Here is a 22,326-nt window from a genome sequence, read left to right as displayed (position 1 = left end):
CTGCCTGCAATGTGGGAGACCCGGATTCAATCCCTGGTCAAGAAGATCCCCTGGAGAAGGAAATGGCAACCCACTCCAGTACCCTTTCCTGGAAAAATCTCATGGATGGAGGAGCCTGGTGGGCTACAGTCCATGGGGTCACAAAGAGTAGGATACGACTGAGCAACTTCACTTCACCATATAGCACAAGGAACTATACTCAGTACTTTGTAATAACCTATATGGAAAAAGAATCTATACACCTGAATCACTTTGCTATACACCTGAAAGTAACACAACATTACAAATTAACTATACTTCAATAAAAATGAATAAAAGCATGTATGCAGAAACTGGCTTTTTCATAGCAATGAGCTTGCATAACTGCAGATTCCCTAGTGAGAACTTCTTAAAAGATGATTTCCTCTCTATTTAGGAATTTGGAATTGATGATGGGCATAAGACATGCTTTCAATCATTTGTAAATTAATTCAGTCAGTAAATTTTTAAAATTCACAGCTTTAAACAGAGAAGAATTAAATCTTTCTGAGCACTGATTATATTCTGGGAACCTTACATATTTTCTCGTTTGAATACCTTCAAAGTTCCAAAGCTTAATCTGTAAGATCAATAATGACACTTCAAAAAGGAATTTATCTTTACAGAGATTACATGTAAGAAAAGTAGCTTTAGTTGATGTATCTTTGTAGCCAATTTTCTATCTTAATTTATTTAACGCTAACAGGTCATTTTCTGCATATAGGAAGGTTCTTCTGCATACATGCATAGCTCATGTGTTCTGTGTACAGGCTGATCTGGGCAACATGGTAGGTTCAATTCCGCAATAAAATAAGTACTGCAATAAAACAAGTCACACTTTTTTAGTTTCCCCATCTATATAAAAGTTATGTGTATGCTATACTATAGTCTGTCATGTGAGCAATAGTGTTACATCTTAAAAAACAGTATTAGTATCTTAATTTAAAAAACTTTATTGTTTAAAAATGCTAATTATCAACTGAGCCTCTGGCAAATTATAGCAGTAACATCAAAGATCATTGATCACAGATCATAACAAATATAATAATAATAATAAGTTTGAAATATTGTGAGAATTACCAAAATGTGACCCAAAGATATGAAGTTAGCAAATTCTGTAGGGAATGGTACTGATCCACATGTTTGAGGCAGGGTTGCCACAAATGTTCAGTTTGCAAAAAAATGCAGTATCAGTAAAGCACAATAAAACCAGGTATCCCTGTATTTCTGGCTGTTCTCATATGTGAATCAAAACACATCAGGACATAGGTGAGAACTGTGTTGTAAGAACATGTGTAAGCAGGACTATAAACTATAAACTCCAAAAAGGAGAGTAAGAAAAAGGCAACTCAAAGAAAATCTGGCCCAGGCTATTTCTACCATTCAGTTTTCAAAGCTATATCTGGAAGTCTTTCCCAGGTCACCAAAGGGTTTTGCTAAGTGCCTGTGGGGAATGTCACCAATATCAGTAATTTTACATGCCTAAATCCAAAGGTACTTGGAAACAGTCTTACCTCAGCTTTATAACTGTCCTTTCTGTTTTTCCAACCAGGCCAGGGTTGCTCTCTGACAACCACACCAACTTGTTTACATTTGCCTTCGGATCTATCTCCATACTGATACACTGAACTCCACATGATTAACATCAAACGCCCCCACAAAACAGCCACTTCATCTGACTTTACTACTTTAATCTCATTACCTCTTTCCCAGGCTCAACTGTCCACTTTATTTCCAGCTTTCCCTGATTCCAACATGGTACCAAGGCCTACATATTCTATACCTGCAATGTTTCATGACTCAATCCCTTATATTAATGACCATAATCATTATGTGAGTAACAGGCTTTGTTAGCTTTTAAAAAAACCAAGCAAATCTTTTTATTAATCATAATCAGTTCAAATAAATCTAGAAAGTAAATAAATACTAGTCATCACCCCTGCACGCCAATAAATCCATTCCTAAAATATTGATGTATTTTCTTTCTGGATTTGTATGTGTCTATGTGAGTGTATGTTGAAGACAAAAACTAATTTAAACAAAATGAGATATGAACATATTGCAATTTGTTTTCATTTAATATTCACTAAAATATTTATTTTAATAACTATGTAATATTATAGTATGTGTGATAATTTATTTAATAAACCTCCTATTGGTGGATATTTAGGCAGTCTCTAATATTTTGCTATTATAAATAACTGTGTGTTAAATACCCTTGAAGCCAAATCTTTGCAAACAACTGTCATTATTTTCTTAAGATAAGTTCTCATATGCGGAATTGCCAAGAAACAGGTATGAACATTTTTAAAGTAGACTTGTAAGTACTGCCAAACTACCTCCAGAAACATGATACCAATTTCTACTCTCAGCTGTTTCCCTGCACATTCACAAACCCATGTGTTATAACTTAGTTTTAATTTACATCAGTTTGATTTCAAAAAGTGGAATCATGTTCCCAGGACATCTTCCTGAAGGCACAAGAGTCCCTGGCTTCCTGGCTCTCACGTCTGCCCACTCTGGTGCACGTGCTCTCACTTCTCAGATTAACCTCACGAAGGCCGGTTCTGTGCCCATCACTCCACCCCAGGATATCTGACCTCTTCATCCTTCACGTCCATGAGTCAGTTTCCTTGGGGTCACTAGGTAGTTGTGGAGTTGAACATGAAAGTGTGTTATACATCTGATAGTTCACGTAACTGAATACTAGGTGCCTAGGTCTTCATTTACAGAATCAGAGCATCATGTTTTGCTTATGCTAGCCCCACTTCCTAGAATGACTTTCACATACATTTCCACCTGCTAAAATTCTAACCACGTCACTAAAGCCTCTCTTACCTGTGTTATTCCTTGGTAATTCTGTACTTCTCCCCACATGGGGGCTTGTTTCAACCCAAACAGATGTTATACCATCTTTTAATAAACTTCCATAAAAGTTCTTACAAAGTTAATACAGCCTTTTCCTTATTCTTCAGCTGGACTGTATATGTTGATAGTAGGATCCACATTGGATTTGCCTTTGTATTATTTGTGTTACTTATGGTGTCCTGTGCAAAAGAGGCTTCTGTAGGGAGCTGAGGTTTTTAACTCAGGCTGGAGAAATGTATGAAAGATCTATTACTATATTGTTTAGGAAGGTGATAAGCTGGACAGAGAAACAGACACAGCAGATGGATTCTATAGCCATAAATACAATTGCAAATGGCTAAGCTTCTAATTTATAGACAGTTTATAGTAAACAAAGTATAAGTGGTGATAGTCATTTTACACCTTATGAAAATGACAGCTATCTTTGTCCAAGCATGTACTGCATGCTGCTCTCCATGCTGGGTGTTTCATGTATCTTATGCTGTTTAAGTTGTACCTTAGAGATTAGGTCCTGTCACCTCCATTTTGCAAAAGAGAAGATCAAGGCTTAGTTAGATTAACTAGTCTGCCTGAAATAATAAAGTTTTAAGTGCCAGGATGGGACTCATTCCACATATGTCAGGTTCTTTTCCATTCTGCTGATGGCCTCTTTATCACCTGGTTGGCCTGACTCCCTATTATGTCCCTCTGGCTAAATAGAACAGAGAAAGTGGGGAGAGGTGTAGCTACAGTTAAAGGAACAGACCTAACATGGAGATCCTATGGCCAGAGAGTTTAAGCAAGATGTGGATATGGGTGAGTATAAAGTAGTGGGTAGGACAAGAAGGACAAAATCTCTGAACAAAGAGCATGACTGAGATCAGGCGGGCAGGCTGTCATCAGGAAAAACCAGCACCTACAGGTGGGCTGGGGAAGAACCCTGCAGCTAAGTGGGACATAAGGTTCCCCAGGAAACAGGCCAAACAGACCTCGGGCACTGCTTGGGGCAGAAAGACTCATTTTTTATCCCATCAGGTGGTGAAAGAACTGTACATACACTGCTGTGCGGGGCTGTCTCTGATTCTAGGTCCAGGCAGGGCTGAGCCTGTGGGAAATCCCTCCAATCCCTGCAGGAGGCTGGTGTGGGGAAGGCTGGAGCAGGATGAAAACTGCCTGTGATAAAGACAGACTCACTGAAAAGATGCAAAGAAATGCAGTGGAATCACAGTCTTACATTATAATGTAAAAGCATGATTTGCAGAATATAAATATGAATCTGTAGGGTGGTAAGTGATATAGAACTTTCTAGAGTCTCATGCTCAGACACAAGAGGGGTTTGGGTGATTCATGAGCTCAATTTCAAACTGTCAAAGAATGTTTCATGGAAATCATGGGTTATGAGTCATCAAACACTGTCTATGGGAGGGAAAGGACTTTACTAGGAGGTCTTGTTCAAATCTGATGCTAAGTCAAGAAGTCTGGATGAGAATGGAATTCTTCACTAAGAAGCTCCAGGAGATGCAGGTGCTGTTGACCCTGGCACCACAGTCTGAGTCATGAGGAATTAGGAAGCTGGTAGAGAAAGAGGGACAATTTTGGAGTGGGGGAAGGGGTTTCTGAGGAAATACATAAACAAGGATAACATGTAGGAAACTAACATATTTGTACATATATCAAGGTCTAGTAAGCATCTCTAAAAATGTATTATCCAAGCAATAACTCTGAGCAAGAAATATATATATAACAAACTAACATCAATCTACCTCTAGAGCTGAAAAATGCTTTAAAATAGCCTAGGAATCTCTAAAATGATAAATAAACCATCAAATCATCTAAATGAAAAACTCAACCCATGTTCAATATCTACACAGGAAGCCTAAGGTGCTATTTACCTCATTTTTTGCTTGCTATTTCTTCTATAAATTAGAAACCAGCACAGTATGTATTAATTTTTCCCATTTACCCTAACTTCCAGGAATTGAGACAGCAGAGGAAATGAGGGAAAGAGAATAAAGCCCCATTTCTGTTGGTCTGGCTCACTCCCAGCAACCTCTGTCAATCAAATCCAACACAAAAGGTGTCCAGGAATGACAGGGCCTGGGACAAGTGAGCAGGAGAGGAAACCTGAGGATGTACACAGGTGGTGTGAAATCATCTCATGAACATGCTGCCTGCTTATAATCTTTAAACACAGAAATGAAACTAACAGTGATACTGTGAGTGAACCATGACACAAAACAAAAGTCAAGTAACTGCAGTTATTAATTCAGTCTCCATATTCAATTATCCCTCAAACATTTTAGAAGCTCAGATAGTCCTATGATTTGAGAATTTTAAGGTAGAAGAATACAAATATGTTACATCCCTAAGATATAGATAATTCATATTTGATGTCTTTGGGGGAAATTTAAGATAGGAGCAAATTGACAGAATTATGTTTACAATGGGAAATCTGATGGACACACTTAACTGCTAGTAAACAAACATCACCTATGGTGATTTTAAGGACAGGATTGCATCATGAGGTACAGTTACTATTTTCCCAACCTACACTGAAACTGGAAATACTTAGGAGCAAGCTTTTGCCATGTGACTAACTGAGGCTGCTCTCTGGACTGTAGCCTGCCAGGTTCCTCTGTCCATGGGGATTCTTCAGGCCAGAATACTGAAGTAGGTTGCCATGTCCTCCTCCAGGCCCTGGATATCATTTGGGCATTAAATTTAATATTTCTTCACATCACAAGGGCTTCCCAGGTGGCGCTAGTGGTAAAGAATCTGCCTGCCAATGCAAGTAGAGGTAAGAGAACTTTGTTTGATCCCTGGTTTGGGAAGACCCCCTGGAGAAGAAAATGGCAACCCATTCTAGTATTTTTGCCTGGAAAATCCCATGACCAGAGGAGCCTGGAGAGCTACAGTCTATAGTATCATACAGAGTCACAAGGGTATCATTCATTAAATATGGCTACGGTCCACTAGGTGGGTCTGAGGTAGATAGAGATTTAAACAGCAGTTCCTAAAGTATTTAACACATCTAGGAAACTGTACTAAAAAAAGATCTTCATGACCCAGATAATCATGATGGTGTAATCACTCATCTAGAGTCAGACATCCTGGAATGTGAAGTCAAGTGGGCCTTAGAAAGCATCACTACAAACAAAGCTAGTGGAGGTGATGGAATTCCAGTTGAGCTATTTCAAATCCTGAAAGATGATGCTGTGAAAGTGCTGCACTCAATATCCCAGCAAATTTGGAAAACTCAGCAGTGGCCACAGGACTGGAAAAGGTCAGTTTTCATCCCAATCCCAAAGAAAGACAACGCCAAATAATGCTCAAACTACCACACAATTGCACTCATCTCACACGCTAGTAAAGTAATGCTCAAAATTCTCCAAGCCAGGCTTCAGCAATATGTGAACCATGAACTTCCTGATGTTCAAGCTGGTTTGAGAAAAGGTAGAGGAACCAGCGATCAAATGGCCAACATCTGCTGCATCAAGGAAAAAGCAAGAGAGTTCCAGAAAAACATCTATTTCTGCTTTATTGACTATGCCAAAGCCTTTGACTGTGTGGATCACAAACTGTGGAAAATTCTGAAAGAGATGGGAATACCAGACCACCTGTCCTGCCTCTTGAGATACCTGTATGCAGGTCAGGAAGCAACAGTTAGAACTGGACATGGAACAAGAGACTGGTTCCAAATAGGAAAAGGAGTACGTCAAGGCTGTATATTGTCACCCTGCTTATTTAATTTATATGCAGAGTACATCATGACAAATGCTGGGCTGGAAGAAGCACAAGCTGGAATCAAGATTGCCGGGATAAATATCAATAACCTCAGACATGCAGATGCCACCACCCTTATGGCAGAAAGTGAAGAAAAACTAAAGAGCCTCTTGATGAAAGTGAAAGAGGAGAGTGAAAAAGTTGGCTTAAAGCTCAACATTCAGAAAACGAAGATCAGGGCATCTGGTCCCATCATTTCATGGGAAATAGATGGGGAAACAGTGGAAATAGTGTCAGACTTTATTTTTGGGGGATCCAAAATCACTGCAGATGGTGACTGCAGCCATGAAATTAAAAGATGCTTACTCCTTGGAAGGAAAGTTATGACCAATCTAGATAGCATACTCAAAAGCAGAGACATTACTTTGCCAACAAAGGTCCATCTAGTCAAGGCTATGGTTTTTCCAGTGGTCATGTATGGATGTGAAAGTTGGACTGTGAAGAAAGGTGAGCACTGAAGCATTGATGTTTTTGAATGGTGGTGCTGGAGAAGACTCTTGAGAGTCCCTTGGACTGCAAGGAGATCCAACCAGTCTTTTCTAAAGGAGATCCTGGGTGTTCTTTGGAAGGACTGATGCTAAAGCTGAAACTCCAGTACTTTGGCCACCTCATGCGAAGAGCTGACTCATTGGAAAAGACTCTGATGCTGGGATGGATTGGGGACAGGAGGAGAAGGGAATGACAGAGGATGAGATGGCTGGATGGCATCATCAACTCGATGCACGTGAGTCTGAGTGAACTCTGGGAGTTGGTGATGGACAGGGAGGCCTGGCGTACTGTGATTCATGGTGTCACAAAGAGTTGGACATGACTGAGCGACCGAACTGAACTGAACTGAGGAAACTGGTTACTTACAAGAAGTTGCCTTGTGTTTATGTTTTGGTTACTGATTGCACTTATCCATGTATTACTCACTCTACCTCCCAGCCAGCAGTCCCTTAGCACTCTCTCTGTGCCCTGCAGAACACTTTCTTGGGAACAGAGCTAAAAATAGGATGTTCCCTGATCTTTAGAAGCCTTAGGGTACTCTAAGATACAGACTCAAAATTACAAAACATGTCAAGATGCTCTCTTTTAATTGTGGTAAAATATATATAACATACACTTTGCCAATTTAACTGTATTTAAATTGACAGCTCAGTCTTAAGTTTTCATGTTGTTGTGCAACAAACCTCCAGAATATTTTTTGCTTTTTAGTCTTTGTCTTGTAGAACTTAAATTCTATACTCATTAAACAATAACTCCCTACTTTCCATCCCTCTGTCCTTGGTGATCATCATTCTACTTTCTGTCTTTAGGAATTTGACTACTCTAAGAACCCCATTAAAATGGAATTATATAGTATTTTTTTTCTTGTGTGTCTGGCATATTTCATTTAGAATGATGTATTCAAGGTTTATCCATGGGTCAGAAATTCCTTCCTTTTTAAGACTGAATAATATTACATTGTATGGATCAGGGAGCACCTTCTTTTTAGCTCTGTTCCCCAGAAAGTGGCATTCTGCAGGGCACAGAGAGGGTGTTGAGGGACTGCTGGTTGGAAGAGTGAGTGAGTAACATTCTATTTATCTATTCACCTGTTGATGGATACTTATAAGCACAGGTGTACGATAAATGCTATCTTAAGGGTATACAACATTAGGAGGAATTGGGAAGCAGATGCACTAGAATTAACTCATAAAATGAGGATGCTTTAACCAGAAGATGACCGAGGGGAAGGGTCTCTGAAGTAGAGAGGGCAGTGTGTGCACACTGGAAGGGAGGAGGATGTGGTACTTCAGGAGAATCTACACATAACCTGAGTACTGGGGGAGTGTGTGAACAGGAAGACTTGAGGCTGGAGGGGTAGGTGGGGAAGAGATGCCTCCTGCCTTGTCTGTTCTGGATTAGTCTGTTCTTCAAGGCTCTGCCCTGGTCCCAGCTGAGGGCCTCAAGCTGCATGGGAAAGGAACATCACTTGCCGACATGGATGCTGACAGGACCAGGTCACAAGCCTTTCTGCCATCTTCCACATGGAATCTTCCCTGCTCCTCTCAGTTTGCTTTCATCAACTCTGATTGAGTCTCTGGACTCTGCCTCCATGGAGGGCTCTGGTTTTTCATCCCTGACTGAATCTTAATTCTGGGCTCTCCTCTGGTGGCTCTGAGCTGGCCACACAATCCCTGCTAGAATGGATCTAGGACTGCCCTATGGTTCCAGCAGCAGCTCACCCAGTCCAGTAAGGATCAGATCTGTGCTTCAGAAAGAAGCAGTCTGTGGGGGCAGGGCAGGAGGATGACCATCGGGTATGGGTTAATGGAGGACAAGTCTATGGGAAGGGCCAAAGGACAGAGTAGGAGGCCATAGCTGAAGGGCATCATAGGAAAAAGAGAAGATTTCAGAAATACAAAGAATGGATGGGGGAAAAGGAGATATTGGAGAGTTAGAGACAGTGAGTCAAGGATGACTTCTCAGAATCCACATGAATAATCAGGTGTCAATATAGTGTCCTGGGTCAGGCTAAGTTATAGTTCAGGAGCTCAGGACCCACCAACCACCATGAGGGAGTTCATAACACAGGGAAAGAAATACTGGGATGCCCCTCCCCTGGTCAGCTTTCAAGAGAGATTCACCTGTGATATCACTGATCTAATCTGCACCCATGAAGAACTGCCGGGAGCCAGCGTGAGGGATCCCGCCCATGGCAAAGGTCATGAGGAAGGAAGCCAGGCATACGCAAAGGCATGATCTGGCTTCAGGGGTTCCCCCTGGGTTTTCCTGAACATCTACCCCAAAAAACCAGAGTCTGCCTTCCTTATTGTACTGTGCTTTCCACTCTTCTGACATAACAGAGGGCCATCCCTGATCACCCTCCTCTAAAAGGAATTAACTTAGGGCTCCAGTTAACAGTTTCCTGCATATAATAAGAATGTCTCGGCTTAAACCCCTCTGATAGCTTTCTAACTTACCTGGCCGGTCTGCCTGGACTTTTACAACTTGTGAATTGTTTACAGCCCCCCAACTGCGAGAGGCACGAAGCTTTAAGAATCTTAAAGATACAGAGCATTTTTTAAAGAGCTAAGAATTATATTGGTAGAGGGCTTTCACTGTTGAGTCAATGACTGCTGCCAAGCCTCCATATTCTTTATCTTTTAGACACCTGAAGGATATTAATCAATGTAATTGGGATATAGGAAAAGGAATATAGTAGTTTTGATGTTAGCAACACTAGACTTTTAAGTTAATTACTTTTCTTTTTGTTATAAATCACTGTGCTTCTTTCATTGTTATAAATTGTTGTGTCCTTGCTATGGAAGAATGTAACTTTATTTAGTGCTTTCTGAGAGTGGCACCAGACTTTGGGAAGAACAACACAAATAAGTTCTCTGGTTGACAGACCCTTATCAGAAAAGGGCCGTAAAATGTTAATTGGCCTTCTGGCTAGAAGATGATGTAAATCACCTAAAACTTATGTATACAGCTAGGTATGCAGAGAGAAAGTCCGGTCTCGATAAGAGTCAGGGCTGCTGACGCTGCATAATTTTGTATTATCCATTGATCTCTATGTACAATCAAAAGTACAAAAGGCCTTTCTGGACAATAGAAGATGGACCAGTTACTGGAAAGACTGGTTTCCCCTGTGTCTTCTTTACTCTATTTTCAGGCTGAATTCCCATCTGGAGTGCAGAGGCTCACCAAGTCTAATTACTTGCCCTGGCTTCTAAGACCCATGAGAGAGGGAGCCCAAGGAGGGGCACCCTCCGCTATTCAAATGGGTGCTGGTGGCCTAACGGAGATGGTGCAAACCTCTTGTTCTGATGTTTTATTAGTTTTCCACGTAAACCAAGTTATTCAGCATCTTTTCTCCACTAATTTTCCTACTATACTATTTCTTCCTAATCTCTGTTTATATTTCTAAATAAGTAAGTTTTTCCTCGCCTACTCTGTCCACCCTTCAAATTACCCTGGATCCGCCAGGGCTGGACCCCAGCAAAGAACAAAGAGTCCCCCCAGCACACACAAGAAAGTCAACAGCAGATGTGGCACTAAATCTTCAGCTGAATCTTAAAGAGGCAAATGGCTTAAACAAACCTTTTCTCCTGGTTTAATGTCTGTTGTCAGGTCCTTCAATACCAGAGGCCCATCTGAGCTGTACTTGAAGTTCACTTTGCTCAAGGCAATCATTCCATTGTTGGGCCAGTCTGGTGGTGGACGAAACTCGAGTTCCCAGGGTGCTTCTTGCTCAAGCTCTGTATATTCTATCACCCTTTCTACTGAAATCATCTGAAACATATATTATATAATGTGGGTTAGGAGCAGAGGGTTTTATTTATGGATGTTAAGAGACTGTAAATAAGGCATTCTGTTTTTATATCTTTATATCTGCTTTTTCTATGGTTAAGAATATTCCAGGTCTTAGCATCTGTGAAGGACTGAAGTAGGAGTGTGATGACTTCTTTGATGATTTACAAACTTATTCATCATCTTGTAACAGTTTCATTTAGGGCTGCTTCCTTCAGCATTATATTAAAACTAAAGGAATTAGATAAATGAATGCAAAGATTTTATTTATTCACTTTCCACATCTTAATAAAAAGAATTTTGTCAAAGAAAAGAATACTTATGAACACTAATCAGTGGTTATAAAAGGGCCACGTGTTAGAGAGGAGTAGAACTGGATGGTCATCAAACATCATTTTAATAATTTCTCACTTTCTATTCTATTAGAAGAGAGAAATGCAAATATTGTATTTTTATTGTTTTTCTCTCCTTGGGACAATATGCAATACTCAAAGGAGAATATAATTTAAATACTGACCAAGACCTCCTGAACAAAAATAACTTGACATCTTTGATAGCACATTCAGAGAGGTAGCTTATTCTACCAAAAAGGAGTGATACCAGCACATTCAGGTGTTTAACATATACAAGAATGAATGCTAAATGAGGCGGGGACAGATATCTATCAATTAAACAAAGAACTACAAAAATTTGAATTCTTCTTTTACCAATAATGAGGAATTATCAGTTAAGAAACAATAATAAACAACCTCCCCCCAAACTGGTTTATATTCTCTCCAAGGTTTCAGAACCTCCCTCCTACAGAGACATTCATTACATTTGAAGACAGTTTGTGATTAATAAAAACCTGCTGACATAGCACACATAAGACTGAGTAAAAGATGTACTTTTTTACATTAGCTTTAAACAGATGGAGGGGGATATAAAAACCTCTGTGAGCTAGATGTAAAAATAAGTTTTAATATTTTACATAAAAATTCCTTTTATATTTTTAATGGCAAGAACTAGTACAAGGTTAAGAATTAAAATAAACATCACCATATTCTCAACTTCAACACTTAGCCTGATGCACCATGGGAACACCACCATGACGTTGAGGGCGTAGGACAGTATCAGGCCAACCTGCCCGACATTCAAAGCTAAATGAGGAAGAAGGGGGGGGGGAGTCAGTCCTGTTTTTGACCTTGAGGCCACTTTCTTCCATCACTTTATTAAGATAACTCCTTTATAATTAAATCATTTATATATAATGACAATATTACTTATACTTTTACTATCATTTGATTGAGTCCACAATACAATTAAAACCTCCCTCCCAAAAAATTAAAACCACTATGAATTCAGAAAGACTATTAAATGTACTTAATCTCAACATTGTCAATATACAGTAGATAATGAGGAATAATGTTATTATTAAGATTTTTGTCATGTGGTTTCAAGAACAATCAAGCAATTTCACTTTCTATGTCCAATGCAGCCATAGTTGGAAACCATGAAAAACAAGGCAACAGTTTCTAAAAGCCAGAGCTTTTAAAACTAAAATACCATTCTCATTGTTCCATATTAAATACAATGATTCAATATTACTCTTACAGAATATTTACAGCTGGTAAATTCATGCCATATACACCAACAACTGCTCATCTGGTACCCACACAGTGATGAAGATGGTGTCCTTTTCTACAGAGAATCTTTCTCATCCCAGTGCACCAAGCATCTACAACTAAGAGACCCCAGTGGTCCTAAAGCCAAAATCTAAAGTCCTAATTTGGACAAAAAGATTTATGGCAAATTTGGTTCTCTCCATCCAACTACTAAACACTACCAGGAAAGTTTCTAAGGTCAGCTTACTATCGCTGAGTAGACATCAACTCATTCAAAGAAAGAGAAAAGAATAAAAGGTCCCATCAAGACCCAAATGACCTCTCTACATGGGCCACACTGTGGAATCACATGCTGCAAATGCTTTAATACAATTCATTAGAACCAAACTGTACTTGTTAGACAAGGCAGCAAGAGTTCAACATAATAACTGTAAATACAGCTATAAATTTTAATCACACCGTAAATAGTTATTTATACCCATACTTACTTTGTGCAAGAAGCAGGGACCCAAAGTCAACAAGACAGATGAAGATTAAATAGATGATATCCAGACGCAAAGAGAACCATCGGGTTATAGTCAAAAGCAAGAACCAGGCCTCTGGATTTGTGAACCATAATAAGCATAGTGAATAAGTTAGAAAAACCATGTTAACTGCTTTGAACAAGAAAGACCATTTTGCTCAGTTGAGCTACAGAAGATTTTTACACAAAGTAGGATGGCAAAGTTATACACCCAAGGAACATGAAGGTTCCAAAAAGCTATTTTGATACCAGATAACATGGGACACAGAAGAATCAAGCCAGGGGCTCTGTGGAACTATATTCAATAGCTTGTAATAATTTATGATGGAAATTTTTCTGAAAAAATACACATATAAAACTGAATCATTTGCCTGTACATCTGAAACTAATATACTACTGTTTATCAACTATACTTCAATAACAAAAAAATTCAACTCACAGGTTATAAACAGTAATATGATCACAAAGAAGAAAATGGAAAAATGGTCTCATAGGTGCATTTCCTACAGTGCTAGGCCTCGACGTGAGGCTCATTCTCTCTCAGGGCCAACTGTTCCCAGCTTTCTGACAGCTGAGAGCACAGCTCACACACTGTTTCCAGCACCTCCATGCTTACTACAGGGCCCTGCACAGTGTTTATTCTTAGGAGCCAGTGTCTATACAACCATGAGCTAACTGGATCTGCATGTGACTTTCAAAATGCCATTTTATCTTTAAGATACAATATAGACTGGAGAGATGGGCTAGGATTTTACAGATTTAGAGGGAATTCTGAAATTTCTACCTAGGGAAAAATATTAACAATATTCAGAATAATATTAACCAAGTGAGTTAAAAATCTGTTAATTAGATAATGATTTACCTCAATTAAATCTGCTGCCCTGCATGCTCTGAAAAGAGAGTTGACAAACTATAGCCTGGGGCCAAGAATGGCCATCACCTGCTGTTGTAAATAAAGTTTTATTGGAACACAGTCATGTGCTTTTATTGATGTATTATCTTTGCCTATTTTTGTGCTACAACAGCAAAGTTGATAAGTTACAACAGAGATAGAATGGCATACAAAGTCTAAAATATTTACTATCTGTTGTTTGAAAAAAAAAAAAAGTATACTGACTCCTGTCCTAAAGGGACAGAAAGCCACAGGACTCCATGATGGAAGGACAATGGAAGTCGGTCTGGGGAGAAGAGGGAGGAGGGGAGCACAGACGGGGTGCTGAGAGGAAGGGGTGGGGGAGGCAGGTCTGTAGAGGGGGACATGAGGCAGCACAGAGAGAGGTGCTGGCCAGCAAGATCACCTGAGAGGGAGGTCAGGCCTCAGACAACAGCACATCCCATCTTTTGAAATCATCTCCAGAAACTCACAGACCTGAATGCAAGTCCTGGTGTGAGTCGAACAGTTCCTGAAACCTCTTCTCAGCTTTGTACGCCCGGATGGTCCAGAGTCCTTGGAGAGAAGATGCTAAGTGGGAAAACACTGGGCTCTGTGCTGGGGAAGCAGAGACAGACACATGACAGAGAAGTCAGGGAGGCTGGATGCAAAGAAACCCATTGCCTCCCGTGTGCTGTGTTTGCACATTCTGCCAAACAGCGTACTAGAATTCCTGGTTGGGTTGCCTGGGGGAGAAGGGATGATGCCTTTTCTGGAGAGAATTTTCCATGTGCTGCTCACATCAAGCTTCAGCTTAATGACCTAGAAATGAACGATTCTCTTTGAATCTATCTTTGTGCATACATGGTAAGTCTTTTCAATTGTGTCTGACTCTTCATGACCCTATGGACTCATCCACCAGGCTCCTCTGTACATGGGATTCTCCAGGCAAGAATACTGGAGTGGGTTGCCATACCCTCTTCCAGGGGATCTTCCCAACCCAGGAATTGAACCCGTGTCTCTTGTGGCTCCTGCAGTGCAGGCTGATTCTTTACCACTTAGCCACCAGGGAAGCCTGAATCTATCTTTAACCAAATTTCAAATCTGACCTAGATTTAGATACTGAAACTCTTTAGTATCTCGTTCATCAAAATCCTCAAACATGGCCTCTCCAAATTCTTCCCTGACATCTCTCTGGGTGGAAACTGTTCACAAACTTTTGATTCAATAGCATTTTCATTGACTGCGCTGGGTCTTCATTGTGGCATGCAAGCTTTCTTTAGTTGCAGTGCATGGGCTTCCATTATTTCAGATCCCAGGCTCTAGAGCTCATGGGCTCAGTAGTTGCAGCACATGCGCTCTCTAGTTGTGGCACACAGGATTAGTTGCCCTGTGACATATAGGATCCTAGCTCACCAATCAGGGATCAAGCCTAAGTCCCCTGCATTGGAAGGCAGATTCTTAACCACTGGATGAGCAGGGTAGTCCCAATTCAATAGCATTTTTTAATTTAATTCTCTTTCAGAGTTCTTACCACACTGAATTTTGGTGAGCTATCTGTGTGCTATCTCCAACTTAGATGAGTAACCTAAGAGCCAGGATAGAGTCAGTACATCCCCTATGCTGAACCAGAGCCAGACATAGGGCAGGGGCAAGATGAGTAAGAGGAGCAGACAGTCTGCCGTCTCCCCCATCCTGGGACTCTCCCTGCACCTGCGCCAGGAGTCTCTGCATGGGTCACAGAACATCTGGTACTGCACCGCCCTTGTGCCCACAGGACTTGCTTAGCCAGGTGTCTCTGAATGGTCTTGACTTCTGCTCTGGGAATCTAATCCAGGTTTTTAAAACTACCTGCTCAATGCTTTTTCTGGCATTTGGAGGTCACTGTGGCATGTGATACTCACATCACCTTGTAAAACCTGACTGTGCCCTTAGTGATCATTCTCTTTAAGTGACTTCATGTGGGTTTGGGGTCTGGTGTCCCTTCACTGACCATTCATTTCCTGTCATCTTCTCTAAGAGGACATTGACCACAAGCACAAGCGTTAGGCACCTGCCCATCAGGGAATAGGTGGGCTGCAGGCTGCCAAGCAGGGAAGACCCTTATGGTTCTCATTTCCACCATGAATGAGGCTGTAACCTGCTGCTGTCAGAGGCAGATAGTGAGCCTGTGACCTCTGTCTGGGGTGAGTGATAACTTGTGCTGTATCAGCAGGAAATACTTACAACCCTCTTTTACTTGTACATCTCCTAGAAAAGACCTGTTAGTAAAATCTGGGCATTTAGTGGAAGTTAAAATCACTTATCTTGCAGGAGGCCTCAGAAATTATATAAAATGATGGGGAAAGAATCAAAGGGGAGAAACTCCACATTATTTTCATGTTTTCACTCCTTAGCCTGGCATCCAAATGCCTGTCTGGGTAACAGTTCAGTCATTATCAACATATACTCAGGCTCCATGGGGATGGAGGGGCTGTAGGAGGGCAGGGTATAAATGGGCAAAGACACAGAACTCCTCTTGTGCTTAGTATTCCTGGATCTATCATATAAGAAAGGATGGGTCAGGCTTCCTCCTCTGAGACACTGGAGCTCAGAGAGGGCGGGAAGCCCTCAGCTGGGGGAAGACAGCCTGGGCTGGGTCCTAGCTGACCATCCACTCAGCCCTGTGGCTCTTTCTACCTGGGACATCTGATCAGGAACCCTAACCCTCAGCTATAATATTGCTGTAAGGAAAAAACCTTCTTTGAAACAGGACATGATATAACATTTCCCTTTGTATCTAATTCAGGCAAAGAGCCTAAAGTGGTTCAATGGTGTTTCTGACCTTCCAAGGGCATGTCTGTGGTCTTACTTCAGCATCCACACTGTTCTCTCTCTTCATTCTATTGCATGCCAAGTTGCTTCAGTAATGTCTGACTCTGCAATCCTATAGACCGTAGTTCACCAGGCTTCTCTCTCCATGGGAATCTCCAGGCAAGAATACTGGAGTGGATTGCTGTGGCCTCCTCTAAGGGATCTTCCCAACCCAGGGATCAAACCAGCATCTCTTTAGTCTCCTGCATTGGTAGGTGAGTTCTTTACCACTAGCACCACCTGGGAGACCCTTATTCTCTTGAGTAACATTTTTTTTTTTTAGCTTTAACTTTACACTTTTAAAATAGCAATATGAACTTTTGACTGAGCTCATGCTCCAGATAACAAAGGCTAAGCACTTTCTTCAGGCCTTTTCTGCATTCCCAGCAGGTGCCCCAACCAGACCCCAGAACTCAATTATTCTGGAAGCAGGGGGCTCACAGCAATGACACAGGTGAATTCCAGGCCCATCACACTGTCAGGAGGATGCCAAGAGTCCAGCTCCAGAGAACACAGAAAACTCAGTAGAACCAGGCTGTGATTTCCAGAGCAAATGTGACATCAACACTATTCATCACAAACAAGGCTTCTGAGCAGGAAGTAGACATGCCTGTTCCCCCAGGGAGAGTCTTCGAATGAACTCTTCAGTGTGGCCTCCCTCACCTGCTTCCCTCACCAGGATGTCAAAGTGCAGCTGATTATCTCCAGCAGGGATGGAGGGTGGGGTCAACTTTAGAAACCAGGTGTCATCTCAGCCTTGAACACCAGGGAACCAAACACCCCATCACTTCATGCAACATCATGCCCAAGAGTTACAGCAGGCCAGAGGGAATGCTGACCTGTGAAAATCTATCCTGTTTCTTTCAAACCCCACTAAGGGTGAGTAGGATGGCAGGGTGAGGAAACTGGAGGGTCTGCAAAGAAAATTAACTAGTACATGGGGAGAGGGGGTGTCTTACCTTGCCCAACATAACACCCTTTTCCCCACAAAGACTGAGCTCACGATACTAAAACACACTATAAAAGACCCATGACATCAGTCAGAAGTCATAGACACATGTAGCCCTACAGTTTACATGACATACAACTGTGTCTCCACACCCTGAGGACACTTGGGGACACACCCCACCTGGACTGCAGATCTTCCCTGGGGTGGGGGCGAGGGGGCAGGGAACCACATGAAAAGACCCCAGGGTGACAGCCTCACTGCAGGTTATCATTCACCTGTGTGAGAACTGCCAGTTGTTACTATGTTTTTAATTCCTTCACATTTGGACTTCCCTGGTGGCTCTGTGTATGAGAATCTGGCTGCCAGTGCAGGAGACAAGGGCTCAATCCCTGATGTGGGAAGATCCCACATGCCAAAGAGCAACTAAACCATGCACAATTATTATTGAGACTGTGCTCTAGAGCCTGAGAGCCACAAGTACTGAGCTCACAAGCTGGAAGCTCAAGCCCCGTAGAGCCTGTGTCCCCTCAACAAAAGAAGCCACCACAGTGAGAAGCCCACATATCACAACTAGAGAAAAGCCCATATATCAACGAAGACTTAGCACAGCCAAAAACAAATAAATAAAAAATTTTCAATACCCTCATGTTCAAAGTTCTGGTGCCTTTGGTAGTCACTAGCAAGTACTTTGGGGCTTCCCTAGTAGCTCAGCTGATAAGGAATCTGCCTGCAATGCAAGAGGCCATGATTTAATTCCTGGGTTGTGAAGATCCCCTGGAGAAGGGATAGGCTACCCATTCAAGTATTCATGGGCTTCTCTGGTGGCTCAGATGGTAAAGAATCTACCTGCAAGGCAGGAAACCTTGATTCAGTCCCTGGGTTGGAAAGATCCCCTGGAGGAGGGGGATCCCAACTCACTCCAGTATTCTTGACTGGAATCCCCATGGACAGAGGAGCCTGGTGGCTACAGTCCATGGGGTCACAAAGTCAATATGACTGAGAAACTAAGCACAGTACAGCACAGCACAGCAAGTATTTTACAAGCATCAATTCAAGAAATCCTGAGAGCCCCAGAAGGCAGGTATTAGTATACCTGTGACAGAGGGAAAACCAGACAGGAATTAAGAGGACTTTCTGCCCAAGATTAAGTAAATTAACACACCTAAGTGGTAGAGTTGAGTGTCAGACCCAGTTCTGTCTTATTTCCAAGGCTGTGCTTTTAATTATAACATCAGTGTCTCAGAAGAAGAATAATCAGGTTTAAGGATGTCCATGTGTGACTAAACACACCTTTCTCCAGACTTTGTTTACTTTCAGGAAACCCTCAAATCTTACTTAGCTAACATCCAACAGCCTTAGCCATTACCATACATCATACTAAACACCTTAGATTGAATAAAGTCCCAGGGAATCCAGCATGAGAATGCCTTAAAACAGCAGACTTGAGGATCCATGATCTGAATAAATGTGGCACATGTGCTAAACCTCCCTCAGCAATGTCCCTTGCAGACATTGCTAGTTGATCACAGAATCCTTACAGACAGGATTTAATACAGATTCATAATTCAGGCACTGCCAAATGAATAGGTTTGGCTAGAGAAATGCAACCAAATGCCATCCTGGTTTTGCATTTTGGTTATGTTCAGTTCTATAAAAATGAAAATCTATTATGATCAAATGCACATTTCTCATTAAGATGACAAAAGTCAACATAATGCTCCAGAAAGGTAGGCAGCTGGATCTGAATATAAACCTCAGGATTTTAGCAGTTTATCAGAGCACAGGAATGAAGTAGGCTTATGCCTTCTGGTTATAGTGATCAGATTTCTTTTTGCTGGTGGCTCCAGCAGTGGCCTTAAGATATACTATTAGTTACTGCATACAGAAAAATGTGGTATCATTATTTATGGCACAGACCCACAATCTACAGAGAGAACATAAACAGTTCTAATCAACAGGCCATCTCACTTGGTTACCTAGGGTGTGAAAGAGGGGTATCTGCATTGAATTTACTGTCTAATATTGTTGCAGCCTCGATTTGGTTCAGTTCAGTAGCTCAGTCATGTCCGACTCTGCAACCCCGTGAATCGCAGCACGCCAGTCCTCCTGTCCATCACCAACTCCCAGAGTTCACCCAGATTCAAGTCCATCGAGTCAGTGATGCCATCCAGCCATCTCATCCTCTGTCATCCCCTTCTCCTCCTGCCCCCAATCCCTCCCAGCATCAAAGTATTTTCCAATGAGTCAACTCTTCACATGAGGTGGCCAAAGTACTGGAGTTTCAGCTTTAGCATCATTCCTTCCAAAAAAATCCCAGAGCTGATCTCCTTCAGAATGGACTGGTTGGATCTCCCTGCAGTCCAAGGGACTCTCAAGAGTCTTCTCCAACACCACAGTTCAAAAACATCAATTCTTCGGCGCTCAGCCTTCTTCACAGTCCAACTCTCACATCCATACATGACCACTGGAAAAACCACAGCCTTGACCAGATGGACCTTAGTCGTCAAAGTAATGTCTCTGCTTTTGAATATGCTATCTAGGTTGGTCATAACTTTTCTTCCAAGGAGTAAGCGTCTTTTAATTTCATGGCTGCAGTCACTATCTGCAGTGATTTTGGAGCCCAACCTACTAGGTTGCAAAAAATCCAAATACTCCATAGGGATAGGGCCAAAAAGTTCTCAGACTCTACAGATGAAATATCCTGTACTGCTTTTTGAAAAGGGCCTTAGGAGATGCCCTTTTCTTCACTTCCATGTGGATGGGAAGTGGCCCATGCTCCAGGAAAAAGTCTCTGAAAAATATTCCTTCTGGAACAATCCCTCTTTGAATGGAACTGCCTGCTTGGAACAAGACTATTGAATGATTCCATTTCATGACTGACTTCAAATCATAAAATGATTGAAGCCCTGTCTACACAAAATACTCTATGGAGCTCATCACGTCTATTCTGTTTTTCCAGGTTCTACCGTACTACCAAATCACATCAGCAAAATATCACACATGTCTGGACTCTACTTCTCCATAATCCAATCAAACACCTCACAAAACCCAGACCTCATGGGAGTTTAGCTGGTTCTCTAGACTGAAAATTTTTTCTACAGCGTTTATGATACCAACTGTACTTTATGTAAATACATAGGATGAATGCCTCTCAAGAGTTTATTATTAAAAATGAAACACACATATTTCACCACCAAAAACTGCTTTGTCTTGATTAACTGAGATTTTTCCACTTAGTAGATACAGAGAAGAATGAGACTCAATATGTTTCTCTTCTTGTCTTGGTTTCTAGAAAGTTAAGTTGGTATTAACTTGCAATAACTATCCATAGTTAAGGTTTCTGACACAAACATCTTCCTTTATTTTCTGTCCTTATATTTTCTTTAAAAATATTTAACAATTCTACTTTCATTATAATTGTTTTAATATTGATGAAATATATCTGTGCATTAATGAGATAAGTTCCAGATTATTTCATCCTCTGTGATTACACGATGGCTCAGATCATGAACTCCTTATTACCAAATACAGACTCAAATTGAAGAAAGCAGGGAAAACCACTAGAACATTCAGGTATGACCTAAATCAAATCCCTTATGATTATACAGTGGAAGTGAGAAATAGTTTTAAGGGCCTAGATCTGATAGATAGAGTGCTTGATGAACTATGAAATGAGGTTCGTGACATTGTACAGGAGACAGGGATCAAGACCATCCCCATGGAAAAGAAATGCAAAAAAGCAAAATGGCTGTCTGGGGAGGCCTTACAAATAGCTGTGAAGAGAAGAGAGGCAAAAAGCCAAGGAGAAAAGGAAAGATATAAGCATCTGAATGCAGAGTTCCAAAGAATAGCAAGGAGAAATAAGAAAGCCTTTCTCAGCAATAAATTCAAAGAAATAGAGGATAACAACAGATTGGGAAAGACTAGAGATCTCTTCAAGAAAATTAGAGATACCAAGGGAACATTTCATGCAAAGATGGGCTCGATAAAGGACAGAAATGGTATGGACCTAATAGAAACAGAAGATATTAAGAAGAGGTGGAAAGAATACACAGAAGAACTGTATAAAAAAGATCTTCACGACCAAGATAATCATGATAGTGTGATCACTCACCTAGAGCCAGATATCCTGGAATGTAAAGTCAAGGGAGCCTTAGAAAGCATCACTACAAACAAAGCTAGTGGAGGTGATGGAATTCCAGTTGAGCTATTTCAAATCCTGAAAGATGATGCTATGAAAGTGCTGCACTAAATATGCCTACAAATTCGGAAAACACAGCAGTGGCCACAGGACTGGAAAAGGTCAGTTTTCATTTCAAACCCAAAGAAAGGCAATGCCAAAGAATGCTCAAACTACCGCACAATTGCACTCATCTCACATGCTAGTAAAGTAATGCTCAAAATTCTCCAAGCCAGGCTTCAGCAATATGTGAACCATGAACTTCCTGATGTTCAAGCTGGTTTGATAAAAAGCAGAGGAACCACAGTTGCCAACATCTGCTGGATCATGGAAAAAGCAAGAGAGTTCCAGAAAAACATCTATTTCTGCTTTATTGACTATGCCAAAGCCTTTGACTGTGTGGATCACAAACTGTGG

At 41.2% G+C, this 22,326-nt stretch overlaps 1 protein-coding gene across 1 annotated transcript in view; it reads right to left on the bottom strand.

Moving 5' to 3' along the window:
* Positions 1-22,326, bottom strand: part of LOC120883239 (multidrug resistance-associated protein 4-like) — a 236,405-nt gene that overhangs the window by 23,758 nt on the left and 190,321 nt on the right. The window contains exons 22-25 of the mRNA XM_040267267.1: positions 14,426-14,545; positions 13,022-13,132; positions 11,968-12,068; positions 10,720-10,911 (exon numbers count right to left, since the gene is read on the bottom strand). Of these exons, the coding sequence (XP_040123201.1) occupies positions 10,720-10,911; positions 11,968-12,068; positions 13,022-13,132; positions 14,426-14,545 (524 nt within the window). The remainder of the gene's footprint in view (positions 1-10,719; positions 10,912-11,967; positions 12,069-13,021; positions 13,133-14,425; positions 14,546-22,326) is intronic.

The sequence above is a fragment of the Oryx dammah genome, unplaced genomic scaffold, assembly GCF_014754425.2.
Source record: "Oryx dammah isolate SB20612 unplaced genomic scaffold, SCBI_Odam_1.1 HiC_scaffold_24, whole genome shotgun sequence".
NCBI classification, from domain to species: domain Eukaryota; kingdom Metazoa; phylum Chordata; class Mammalia; order Artiodactyla; family Bovidae; genus Oryx; species Oryx dammah.
This window is presented reverse-complemented; position numbering and strand designations above follow the sequence as displayed.